This window comes from Littorina saxatilis, linkage group LG3 (assembly GCF_037325665.1).
Source record: "Littorina saxatilis isolate snail1 linkage group LG3, US_GU_Lsax_2.0, whole genome shotgun sequence".
Taxonomy (NCBI): Eukaryota; Metazoa; Mollusca; class Gastropoda; order Littorinimorpha; family Littorinidae; genus Littorina; species Littorina saxatilis.
Genome location: NC_090247.1, coordinates 76,964,884 through 76,978,203, shown reverse-complemented (window position 1 = coordinate 76,978,203; position 13,320 = coordinate 76,964,884). Strand labels below are relative to the sequence as shown.

General features: G+C 44.5%; 1 protein-coding gene across 2 annotated transcripts in view; it reads left to right on the top strand.

Moving 5' to 3' along the window:
• Window positions 1-13,320, top strand: part of LOC138963298 (dystrophin-like) — a 411,116-nt gene that overhangs the window by 60,976 nt on the left and 336,820 nt on the right. For both annotated transcript variants that reach the window (XM_070335362.1, XM_070335361.1), the window contains exons 8-16: window positions 551-829; window positions 1,315-1,402; window positions 1,768-2,009; window positions 2,720-2,873; window positions 3,175-3,347; window positions 3,612-3,824; window positions 6,024-6,137; window positions 7,294-7,389; window positions 11,942-12,172. In XM_070335362.1, the coding sequence (XP_070191463.1) occupies window positions 551-829; window positions 1,315-1,402; window positions 1,768-2,009; window positions 2,720-2,873; window positions 3,175-3,347; window positions 3,612-3,824; window positions 6,024-6,137; window positions 7,294-7,389; window positions 11,942-12,172 (1,590 nt within the window). The remainder of the gene's footprint in view (window positions 1-550; window positions 830-1,314; window positions 1,403-1,767; window positions 2,010-2,719; window positions 2,874-3,174; window positions 3,348-3,611; window positions 3,825-6,023; window positions 6,138-7,293; window positions 7,390-11,941; window positions 12,173-13,320) is intronic.

Sequence of the window (13,320 nt, the reverse complement as noted above, 5' to 3'; positions counted from 1 at the left end):
TGAACTTAAATCACAACATTCAGTTCTGCATCAGAATGTTTCTGAAACAATTTGTGAATTTAAGTGTATTTCTAAAGGATGAATGTTTCAGGCCTGTACTTTTACTTTATGCATTGTATAAGAGAGCAGACATGGGAACCCTTACAATTTTGGCCGTATTTGATACTCTTCATTGTCTAAAGTACGATCACAAAAATTCCTGGCCTACTTTTCTTCACAAGCGCATCTCAAAGCTGATCCAGTATTTTGTGTGAAAAAATGCCATGTTTCTTTGAGCATGTTCCAAGCGCAAAACGGGGGTTCACAGGTCTGAGAGAGATAGGTAGGATAGGGAAGTATGCTGGACAACCACATCACAAGATTAACAGAGATAGGTAGGATAGGGAAGTATGCTGGACAACCACATCACAAGATTAACAGAGATAGGTAGGATAGGGAAGTATGCGGGACAACCACATCACAAGATTAACAGAGATAGGTAGGATAGGGAAGTATGCTGGACAACCACATCACAAGATTAACAGAAATTGTCGGATCTCTCTGCACGCAGATCGCCCACTCTGGAGTGGAGCTGAGCAAGATCTCAGAGCTGTACGAAGAGGAGGGGGGCGAGGAGATGATGGAGAAACAGGAAAGCCGGTTGCTGTCAGCAGCGCCAGCCTCGTCCTCCAAGAAACGCAAGGTGGAGTCCGTGCAGCGCATGGAGTTTGAGATGCAGCTCAAGGCGCTCAACGACATGTTCGCGTCCACCGAGGCCACCCTGCAGCTACTGGTGGCAGACAACTCACAGGAACCCTTCACTGTGGAGGAACAGAGGGTGCTCATCCAGGTAACGATCGAGAGAGGTTGTGAACGGGGATTTTGCTGTGGGTGGATAGAGGATACTGATTCTGGTTGAGGAACAGAGGGTGCTCATTCGGGTAACAATGGAGAGAGAAGGGGAGGGCAGTGTTGTTACCAGATTTAAAGGACAATAAGTTAGCTGGACCTGCATTCAAAATACGTATCAATCAAAAGGTCCTGGCTGCAAAAACATTAGGATAGTTAATACTGATTCTGTAAAGAAGAGAGCAACGATCCAGTGTTGTCGTTATAGCGAATTGGAAGTATTTTCAAAGTCAGTGAGAGTCTGTGTACACTTTGGTGTGTAGGTGTGAGCGTGAGTGCGTGGTTGGGTGTGTGCATTGCGAGTGTGTTTGCATTTAGAGTGTGTGTTTGTGGCACACAGTATAATTTCTGGAGCTTTTATAGCTGCATTGCGGATGCTAGTTATTACTATCAACGACAAAAATGCTTTTTTATTTTTGCCCACAGGACACGGAGAACTCCATCAGGTCGCACCAGATAGACATGCAGAGAGTGGTCACACTGGGGAAAGGCGTCATCACAGAACTCAAAATAGGTCAGTACAAATCAACAGCGCTTATCTGCTGATGGAAACATGCATATTGAAGGGAAGGAGTTTTCAATCCGGGGTCTTAAACGGGGGGGTTCCAGGGTAATGCATTACGGACGGTGAGTCGTATAATCATGTAATATTCTGTTGCTTTGAATTTCTTGATTGTTTTCTTTGGAATTGCTGCAAATACCAAACAGTACAGAGTGTGGATGTACATCTCTTGTTTTTGCTGTGACAGCCGGAGAGCCAACGGGCCAAACAGTACAGAGTGTGGATGTACATCTCTTGTTTTTGCTGTGACAGCCGGAGAGCCAACGGGCCAAACAGTACAGAGTGTGGATGTACATCTCTTGTTTTTGCTGTGACAGCCGGAGAGCCAACGGGCCAAACAGCAGCAGCAGTGAAGCGGGTGGAAGACCGGTGGGAGCACCTGAACAAAGTCCTGATTGAGACGCAGCGCGTGGTGGACCGTAACTTTGAGACCAAGAAGTTCTACTCGGAGCTGAACACGCTCAAAGACCTGGTGGCCGGCTACGAGAAGTGGGTCGGGGCCACCGAGAAAGTCGCTGATGAGGCGCACGACATCAGCAAGCAGCTCGACCAGTGTAAGGTGAGGAGGGGGTGGACAAAATGTGCAGGAAAGATGAATAAAGTGTAGGCAGATGTGGGAACGCCTATTTGATAAACCTTTTTGAAATTTGAGCAGCTCTCTCAAGATATCTGATCCACATGCTTGGATATGCTTCGATATTTTTCATCTCCCTTAGACAATGTCCTGTTTAAAGCTGTTTATGAGAAATAAAAACTCTCATTGCCTCCCAATGATGAGAATGCAATCCCAGGCCTCAAAGCGCGTCACAGTAGTTCGAGATATCACGTCATACTTGTCTGTCACGTCAAAGATAACTTCTCCAGTCTAAAAATGTACAGAGCTGCCATCATGTTTGCGAGTTCCGTAAATGTTTGGCATATTAATTCCTTTTATTTCAAGTGTTTTATGACTTTTGGTTGTGGATTTTGCGATTACAGAGACAAGTTGCAAATTGACCATGAGTTGCCATGGTAATTATCAACATTGATTGGGTCTTTGAGAGTGAATGCTTACAATTGTTGTCCTCGGAAACACGAATCCAAAGCGGCCATGGTTCCACACATCAAACAATCAGCCTGATTGGGTTTTACTTTGACAATCCTTGTTTCGCCTGAAAACTCAAACCCATTCACCACCTTGTTACACGGGGGACAGTGTTCCTGGTTCCCCAGCTGGTTATGAAGGAAAACTTGTGAAAAGAATGACAAATAACCTTGTTGTTTCATCAGGTCAAGCTGCGCGCTATGCAGGCTCACCAGGACCGAGTGGAGCGGCTCAAGCTGCACGCGGAGCAGATCATCCGCCAGTTCCGCTCCCCCGACTCCATCAAGGAGGACCTCAACACCTTCAACCAGTGCTGGCACCAGGCATACAACAAAATTGGTGAGTTAAACAAATCTAGGGCTGTTCTTCTCACACTGTCTAAAGGGGATATGAAATAACACTGCTTTTATTCTGTTCAAACTTCACCCAATGACTGTGTTTTGTGCAGGTGAGCGACAGACACAGCTGACAGAGGCCCTGGAGAAAGCTCCGCCCCGTACCTACCTGACTTACCTGTATGACCCAATCACTGTGTAATGTGCAGGTGAGCGACAGACACAGCTGACAGAGGCCCTGGAGAAAGCTCCGCCCCGTACCTACCTGACTTACCTGTATGACCCAATCACTGTGTTTTGTGCAGGTGAGCGACAGACACAGCTGACAGAGGCCCTGGGGAAAGCTCCGCCCCGTACCTACCTGGAGGCCATGGCGGTGCTAGCCAAGTGGATCGGGGACGTGGAGGTGGTGCTTCAGACAGAGACAGTCCACATCGCTAGTCTCAGGACGCTGCACAACAAACTGGAAATATACAAGGTGACATTCTGGTTGGATTGTTAGTGTGTGTGAAGATGGGGGGGGGGGGGGGGGGTGGGGGGATGCCTCAGTCGGAGACAGTCCACATTGCCAGTCTCAGGATGCTTTAATTAAAACAAAATGAAAATGTACAAGGTGACAGTCCCAGGTCTAATGCATGTTATTTTAAAGGTGTTTAATATTTGCATGAAACAGGAGCTGAATAGAGAGCCTTTAGTTTGAATGTTTATGATGAGTACTGCATCATATTTGTTTTACCGGCAGGAGCTGAAGCGAGACATCAACGACCATGCGGCAAACAAGGAGTACATCAACAGAACGGGTCGCGAGCTGATCGCGAGGTCGCCGCCAGACAGGGCGGGGTCACTGGAGTCTGACCTCTCCAGTCTCAACACTCGCTGGCAGGCTGCCACCACAGCGATAGAGCAGCGCCAGGCGCGCCTGGAGAAAGCCATCACACAGATGAAGGAGTACCAGGTAAGGGGAGATGATCTGGGGATGTGTAAGGGGAGGTGATTTGAGGATGTCCAATCATGTTGATTGAAGTCCTTAACCTCATGTCAGTTATAAGACGAATTCTGAAAATGACTGTCGGGTATGTATGGATTGTGAAAGAGTGAATGCCCTTGCTTCAACTGGGACAAACATTGGAGGGGACGATTACTGGCGAGGGGTGTGTCTGAAACACGTAGACAGGTTGCGTGTGAATTTATTTATCAGTGGAAAAGCAAGGGTATTCACTTTTTCAGAACCCAACGGTGTAATTTCCAAAAATCGTCTATTTGGATTCCACTATCCTGTGGTCAGAACGTTGAGTTATAAGTGCAACAAAACTGACAACTCTTGCTGGACTTGTTCCTGCGAATGCCAAAATGAGTCGGTCAGTCGGTCAGTCAGTCAGTCAGTCAGTCAGTCAGTCAGTCAGTCAGTCAGTCAGTCAGTCAGTCAGTCAGTCAGTCAGTCAGTCAGTCAGTCAGTCAGACCTCTTTACCAGTACGATTTGGGCGTATTTTGTACGCCAAATTATTATCGGTACGCAAATACGCGACACACGCACAAAATACGCCTAAGAAAAAGTCTAGAATACGTTTTCCGGTGTTGGTGTGCTTATTACGGGATGGTACAACTGATACCGGTTTCGGTCGAAGGGAGATAACCATGACAGCGAGTCTTCAGCTGTGGAAACCTTGTTCAGTTGTTGGCACGTGCGATCGTCTGGACAATCGTGGCAAAATGAAGCGGAAAAATGTGCCAGTTTCGGATGACTGTACCAAATCTAAACAGCAGAAGCAGCAGATTTTCTTGGAGAAATATAAGAAAGAGCCAGGAATTGTGGAGTCTACTATGGAGAAAAGTCATGTACACTGCAAGTATTGTAAATCAGATTTCTCCGTTGCCCATGCTGGGAAATATGACATCGAACGACACTGCAGTTCCAAAACTCACCTGGACAAGGTTGCTGCAAAGAAATCCGCTGAAAGCTGCCAAGGAATTATGAAGTTCACTCCCGCAAAGCAAATCCTGCCAGAAGAAAAGGCTGTAGTCCGTGCTGAAGCAATGTTTTCTGAGATGATTGTAAAAATGAACTTGCCACTGTCAACCGCAGATGTTATTTCACGAACTTCATCTTTTCATTATCAATCTGTTTGGAAGACACTAGTTATAATGCTATAAACTGACAGGTAAATAAAATTGTTTTATCCCTGTTGTATTGGAAGGATTTAAATTGTGAAGGTGTTCACAAGACATGCTATTCTCCCTGTTGTATTGGAAGGAGTTAAATTCTGAAGGTGTCCACAAGACATGCTATTCTCCCTATTTTCCCTACCCCATATGGCTTTGCTTGCAAAGTACACCAACTTTTTGAAAAATACACTGAACTTTTTGGGAAAGTACTCTTGCCTGGGGTTTAGGGTAAACAGGTCTGGTCAGTGTTTGTAAACTAAACAACTGTGCAAGCTAGTGGATGTGTATACATGAGCATGAGAATTGGGTTGTGTTCATTAATCATGTCGGTGTCACTTGTAAACAAAAAAATGAAACAAAATTCCATTTTACTTCTTGAAAACTGTGATGTTATATGAAGTCTTATATTGCGCGCATATCTCCAGACTCGGACTCAAGGCGCAGGGATCTATTTATGCCGTATGAGATGGAATTTTTTACACAATACTTCACATCGACCAGCAGATTGCAGCCATTTCAGCGCATATCCTACTTTTCACGGCCTATTATTCCAAGTCACACGGGTATTTTGGTGGACATTTTTTTTATCTATACCTATACAATTTTGCCAGGAAAGACCCTTTTGTCAATCGTGGGATCTTTAACGTGCACACCCCAATGTAGTGTACACGTCTCATCCGAAAGACTAGCACTTGAACCCACCACCTAGGGGGAGAAAATTGCTAATGCCCTGACCCAGGGTCAAACTCGCAACCTCTTGCTTCCGAGCGCAACCACTCGGCCACCCAGTCCCAGTGATGACGGTGATTACAGCAGATCTCTAAAGTGTTGCATAACTCAGGTTTTGTTTTATTGTTTTTTTTATCGCCCCTACAAGCAGGCTATCCGGATTGATGCAAGTGTCAGAAATTTTAACAAGACAACGAATTTCATGTGAATGAACATGTATAATCTAACATATTTTATGAAACGCTTGATGTTGATGTGCAGACCCAGATAGAGGGACTGACCAAGTGGATGGACGAGATGGACGTGTTTCTGCATGCAGAGGACCCGGCCGCTGGGGACATACCTGCCCTGCAGGCACAGCTCCAGGAGAGCCAGGTAAACCGCTACCTTGACTGCATTACCTGTCTGCAGTACACCCTATCGGTATTCCAAGCTCTCTAATCTCTCGCAAACTTCAGAGCATTGCAAAGCATGCTGTCGCGATGTTCAAAGCATATCAAAGAGCGTGCATACCTGTCAACCTGTACGGGATTTATCAAGGGTTAGGTGTGTATGGCTTACACAGCCTAGCAGTAGGGGCAAACCAAATTGTACGCGAAATTCATGTCAATGCTGTGATCTTACAATTACCTTACAATATGCAAGTGATGATTAACACACATACTCAGGCATGTCAACTGAATCAAAGAGACACCAGTAAGTGTAGTGAGTGCAGGTTGTAGTGATCGACTGCTTGCATATGTAGGTCAGTGAATCCTTTAAAATAGCCCACTTCCATGGCTTCAGTGACCTTCCCGGTTTCAGATATCTGCATGATCTCTGACAAGTTTTATTTTGAGTTAGATACATGGAGTCCTTTTGAAAATTAGAATGTGGAACAAACTTACTAGTTACTTGTTTCTCTTTTAATTCAATCTATGATTCAACCATCATTTGAGAATTTAACTCCAGAAATGATGAATTGAAAAGCAGTATGATAGATTATGCAAATGAGTACTAAAAATAGACCTGACAGTGCCTATGCTATTTTCCAAACCTCCTTCCTTTTCACCAGAGTGAGCCGTTTTGAAATTATGTTACCAATTGGAACTTACTGAAAACTTTTCTCATTTAAATTGAAGTTTTGAGTCAATAATTATTGATAATTTACATCAGGACAAGGGTCTGTACTTGTAAGAATGAAAAAGCCTTTATTGAATTTATGAATCTGACCACCAATCCCCTCTCCACCACCCTTTGAAGTAATTATACATTGTAGGAAAAAACACATAAATAATCATACAACCTTCAATAAGAGGATATACCTTGCGAAAATGGCTCCTTTTTATTTGTAAACTTTGCAAAAGTATCCCTGTTGTAAAGAGACACCTGCTGTGTTTGGATAACTGTGACTGGTACCACGAGTAGTCTCATTTCACAGGTATCACTTTACTTCAAATTCACTTGATTGTGATCTCTTACCCAATAAAGTGGTGAAAATGAACCCTTTGTAGTGAAAACTATGCCAACTGTTAGTGTGTGTGTGTGACAGGGAGTGCAGGAGGACATCAAGACGCTGCAGACCAACGTTAAGAGCATCAACTCCATCGCCAAGACCTTCATGGAGGACGCTGACCCTGACTACAAAGTGAGACTCCACACTCAGTACAAGGCAACACCACAACATACACAAGGCAACACCACAACATACACAAGGCAACACCACAACATACACAAGGCAACACCACAACATACACAAGGCAACACCACAACATACACAAGGCAACACCACAACATACACAAGGCAACACCACAACATACACCAGGCAACACCACAACATACACCAGGCAACACCACAACATACACACGGCAACACCACAACATACACCAGGCAACACCACAACATACACCAGGCAACACCACAACATACACCAGGCAACACCACAACATACACCAGGCAACACCACAACATACACAAGGCACCACCACAACATACACCAGGCAACACCACAACATACACCAGGCAACACCACAACATACACAAAGGCGGAAGATCACGCATGCATGCAAAGTGAGACTCCACACTCATTACAAGGCAACACCACAACATACACACGGCAACACCACAACATACACAAGGCAACACCACAACATACACCAGGCAACACCACAACATACACACGGCAACACCACAACATACACAAGGCAACACCACAACATACACCAGGCAACACCACAACATACACAAGGCAACACCACAACATACACAAGGCAACACCACAACATACACAAGGCAACACCACAACATACACAAAGGCGGAAGATCACGCATGCATGCACAGGGATGGCCAAAACCTTATCCCCCCCCCCCCCCCCCCCCCCCACGCCCAACAACCAAAGCGCCTACAACACCTATCACATAGCTCTATTCAAACAAGGCTAAATCACATACACCGCCCTCCTACCTGAACTTAAGTTCCCCATTCTGATATATTATTTTAGCAAGTTATATTTAATATTCTTATTTGGCTAATAATTATTTTTATGTTTCTAGTTACGTATTTATTTACTTATTCAGCCAATTCTTTATTATACTGTTCAAAAAAAGAAACGCATAGTTGCTACTTGCCAAATTTGTTTTATTTTTCGAAAAAATTAACAGAAAATCCAATATTTAGATTATTTGTTTGAAATTTGGTATGGACACAGTTGAATGCACACACAGTTCATTTGCATCTTCAAATCAATCAGTCAATCAATACGATTGGGTGCCGAGGCTGTCAAGTCAGTAGGGGGTGTGACTGCCTTGAGCAGCAACAACTGCCCGGCACCTTCTGGGCATGGACTGGATCAGATGCCGGATATCTTGCTGTGGGATGGTGTCCCACTCCTCCTGAAGTGCCTGCAATAGATCGCGGTGATTTGCCGGCGCTTCTTCTCGCCTGCGCACACGTCTGTCCAATTCATCCCAGAGGTGTTCTATCGGGTTCATGTCTGGCGACATGGATGGCCAGGGAAGCACCTGGACATGGTGGTCGGTGAGGAACTGGGTGGTGAGTCGTGCTGTGTGCGGGCGAGCGTTGTCCTGCTGGAATATGGCATCCTGGTCAGCCAGAAGAGGAAGGGCGTGTGGGCGCAGAATTTCCTCCACGTATCGCTGGGCAGTTATGCGCCCTTGGACGTGCACCAGGGTGCTCCTTCCAGCGGTATTGATCGCCCCCCACACCATGACGCCTCCACCACCATGAACGGGTGCCTCATCCACACAGTTGGGCGCGTAACGTTCGTTTACTCTCCGGTAGACCCTCCTCCGACCATCATGTCGCTGGAGCAGGAAGTAGGACTCGTCGCTGAACCACACGTGTCTCCAGTGATTCCGGACGGCCCAGCGAAGGTGCTGGTTGCCCCACTGCACTCGGTTCTGGCGATGGCGGCGGGTGAGGACAGCTCCTCTGTGAGGTCTGCGATCTCTCAAACCAGCTTCATGCAGGCGGTTCCGCACGGTCTGGTCCGATAATCGGTGTGGCCCGGGGAGAGCCTGGACAGAAGATGAGGCCGACAGGAAACGATTCCGGAGGTGGCGGAGCCGTATGAAGCGGTCGTGAGCAGCAGTTGTCGCCCTTGGTCTTCCCGCTCGTGGCAAGTCAGCAACGGAGCCAGTGGCTTGAAACCTGACCCACAGTCTACTGATGGTGCTCTGGGACACATGGAAGTGCCTGGCGATTGCACTTTGACTTTGGCCTGCTTGTAAACGACCCAATGCAATTTGGCGGTCTTCTCTGCTCAATCGGGCCATCTTTCGTCGCTGAATTGTCGTCTGATTTCTTTGTGGCGAACAATCCGCTTTTATGGGTTTTGGAAGACATGGTGAGAGCTCAATATTCCCCGAGTTTCACGAGATTACACTGAAGCATGACGAGTGGTCATGCCAAATGAGCAATTTTGACATTGTAGCCACTGATAACGCATGCGTCACGTGCAGAGCTCACTTGTGGCAATGGACGAAAGGTCGACGACCAGATAAACATTTTCTGCAGTTTGGTGGATATCCTTGTAGTCATATAACTAAATTAACCAAATATTACAAGCTATGCGTTTCTTTTTTTGAACAGTATACATTATTTTGGCATTATCCAAAAGTCTAAAAAATATTTTACATAAATAAAAAGCAAATAAGCCTACAAAACCGCTCCACTTCAACTATATTTCGCGTACACTATGGCAACAACCCCAACAAAATCTTTACTTCCATCCCCATTTTGAAATATCGCAACAACAGACTTCCAGATCTATAACACAATCATATGTGTTCTCTGTTTGCATGTCTGTCCAGTGTCTTTTCCCCCCATAAAGCATATCAACACTACCTGTCCCAAGATAGGCCAATTGGTTCTAAGAGGACGTTAAAACTAATTATCATCAAAACCTTATTAAATACAAACTTGTGAAACTTGTGTGAAACTCGATAGTACAGCCAAAAGTTTTGCCTTTGGCCAGAATTTTCTCTTGCCAACTGGGTGAGCTGCCAGACGGTTTCTACTAGCACGGCGGATTTTTTATTCGTCCCTGGCGATTGGCGGATGATTTGGCCATCCCTGCATGCACGGACACTTGCACAAGATTAGGTGTTGGATAGTTTCATCAAGATTAGGTGTTGGATAGTTTCATCAAGATTAGGTGTTGGATAGTTTCATCAAGATTAGGTGTTGGATAGTTTCATCAAGATTAGGTGTTGGATAGTTTCATCAAGATTAGGTGTTGGATAGTTTCATCAAGATTAGGTGTTGGATAGTTTCATCAAGATTAGGTGTTGGGATAGTTTCATCAAGATTAGGTGTTGGGATAGTTTCATCAAGATTAGGTGTTGGATAGTTTCATCAAGATTAGGTGTTGGATAGTTTCATCAAGATTAGGTGTTGGATAGTTTCATCAAGATTAGGTGTTGGATAGTTTCATCAAGATTAGGTGTTGGATAGTTTCATCAAGATTAGGTGTTGGATAGTTTCATCAAGATTAGGTGTTGGGATAGTTTCATCAAGATTAGGTGTTGGGATAGTTTCATCAAGATTAGGTGTTGGGATAGTTTCATCAAGATTAGGTGTTGGATAGTTTCATCAAGATTAGGTGTTGGATAGTTTCATCAAGATTAGGTGTTGGATAGTTTCATCAAGATTAGGTGTTGGATAGTTTCATCAAGATTAGGTGTTGGATAGTTTCATCAAGATTAGGTGTTGGATAGTTTCATCAAGATTAGGTGTTGGATAGTTTCATCAAGATTAGGTGTTGGATAGTTTCATCAAGATTAGGTGTTGGATAGTTTCATCAAGATTAGGTGTTGGGATAGTTTCATCAAGATTAGGTGTTGGGATAGTTTCATCAAGATTAGGTGTTGGATAGTTTCATCAAGATTAGGTGTTGGATAGTTTCATCAAGATTAGGTGTTGGATAGTTTCATCAAGATTAGGTGTTGGATAGTTTCATCAAGATTAGGTGTTGGATAGTTTCATCAAGATTAGGTGTTGGATAGTTTCATCAAGATTAGGTGTTGGATAGTTTCATCAAGATTAGGTGTTGGATAGTTTCATCAAGATTAGGTGTTGGATAGTTTCATCAAGATTAGGTGTTGGATAGTTTCATCAAGATTAAGTGTTGGATAGTTTCATCAAGATTAGGTGTTTGATAGTTTCATCAAAATCAGTCAATCAATATGAAGCTTATATAGCGCGTATTCCGTGGGTACAGTTCTAAGCGCTTGTCGAAGAGTTGTCAACACAGGACTAACAAAGAAACTAACATCTACAGACGGACACGAACCCTATCACACACTAGCAAACCCTGATAAACATACAACAAACAACTGTTTAACAACAATGTACACATCAATAGCTAGGTCCAAACAAAATAATATTAAGCACAAAGAAAACACCTCTCACAGAGCACAGCACAAGAATGTCTTTTGGGGCACAACACATCACGTCGAACATGAAAGTCGCAGCCAGCTACGGGAAGAACTGAGTCTTCAACCTACTCTTGAACGCGTCAAGAGAGGGGCTGGGTCAACACACTGTAAATGTAACCTTTTGTTTTGTCACCAAATATACGTTCCAATAACCTACCATTCTTGTTTAAAAAAATTCCAAAACGTTACGTTTACAGTCAATAACAAGTGTCATTTATTGTGAAATTCCCTCCATTTCAGGAGCAACTGAAAGAGGAAGTGGCGGCGCTCAACGAGCGATGGGAGCAGGTTGTCTCCCTTGCCCAGGAGCAGGACGAGCGATTGAACGGCCGTCTGAGTAGCAGCAAGGATATCTACGACCAGATCGACAACGTCATGGAATGGCTGACAGGTCTCAAACAGGACCTGGCTAACAAAGACTACTCTGTGGACAACCCTAATGACCTTCAGGTCAAGGTGAAGAAGTTCAAGGTGAGTACAAGAACATGCGGTTATGTGTTTTTTTCTTGAACCTGTATGAAAAATGTGACATGTACTGGGTTAATTGTAACTGGAGAGTAATTTTTTTCGCAGCTTTTTCAAATACTTTTCTTTGTGTGTGTGTGTTTGTGGGTGTGTGTGTGTGTGTGTGTGTGTGTGTGTGTGTGTTGTTTGTGGGTGTGTGTGTGTGTGTGTGTTGTTTGTGGGTGTGTGTGTGGGTGTTGTTTGTGTGTGTGTGTGTGTGTGTGTTGTTTGTGGGTGTGTGTGTGTGTGTTGTTTGTGGGTGTGTGTGTGTGTGTTGTTTGTGTGTGTGTGTGTGTGTGTGTGTTGTTTGTGGGTGTGTGTGTGTTGTTTGTGGGTGTGTGTTGTGTGTGTGTGTGTGTGTGTGTGTGTGTGTGTGTGTGTGTGTTGTTTGTGGGTGTGTGTGTGTGCGTATGTGTGTGTGTGTGTGTGTGTGTGTGTGTGTTGTTTGTGTGTGTGTGGGTGTTTGTGTGTTGTTTGTGTGTGTGTGTGTGTTGTTTGTGTGTGTGTGTGTGTTGTTTGTGTGTGTGTGTGTGTGTGTGTGTGTTGTTTGTGGGTGTTTGTGTGTGTGTGTTGTTTGTGTGTGTGTGGGTGTCTGTGTGTTGTTTGTGTTGTCTGTGTGTTGTTTGTGTATGTGTGGGTGTGTGTGTGTTGTTTGTGTGTGTGTGTGTGTTGTTTGTGTATGTGTGGGTGTGTGTGTGTTGTTTGTGTGTGTGTGTGTGTGTGTGTTTTGTTTGTGTGTGTGTGGGTGTTTGTTTGTTGTTTGTGTTTGTGGGTGTTTGTTGTTTGTGGGTGTTTGTTGTTTGTGGGTGTTTGTTGTTTGTGGGTGTTTGTTGTTTGTGGGTGTTTGTGTGTGTTGTGTGTGTGTGTGTTGTGTGTTGTTTGTGTGTGTAGTTTGTGTGTGTGTGTGTTGTGTGTTGTTTGTGTGTGTTGTTTGTGTGTGTAGTTTGTGTGTTGTTTGTGTGTGTGTGTGTTGTTTGTGTGTGTGTGTGTGTGTGTTGTTTGTGTGTGTGTGTTGTTTGTGTGTTGTTTGTGTGTGTGTGTTGTTTGTGTGTGTGTGTGTGTGTTGTTTGTGTGTGTGTGTGTTGTTTGTGTGTGTGTGTGTATGTGTGTGTTGT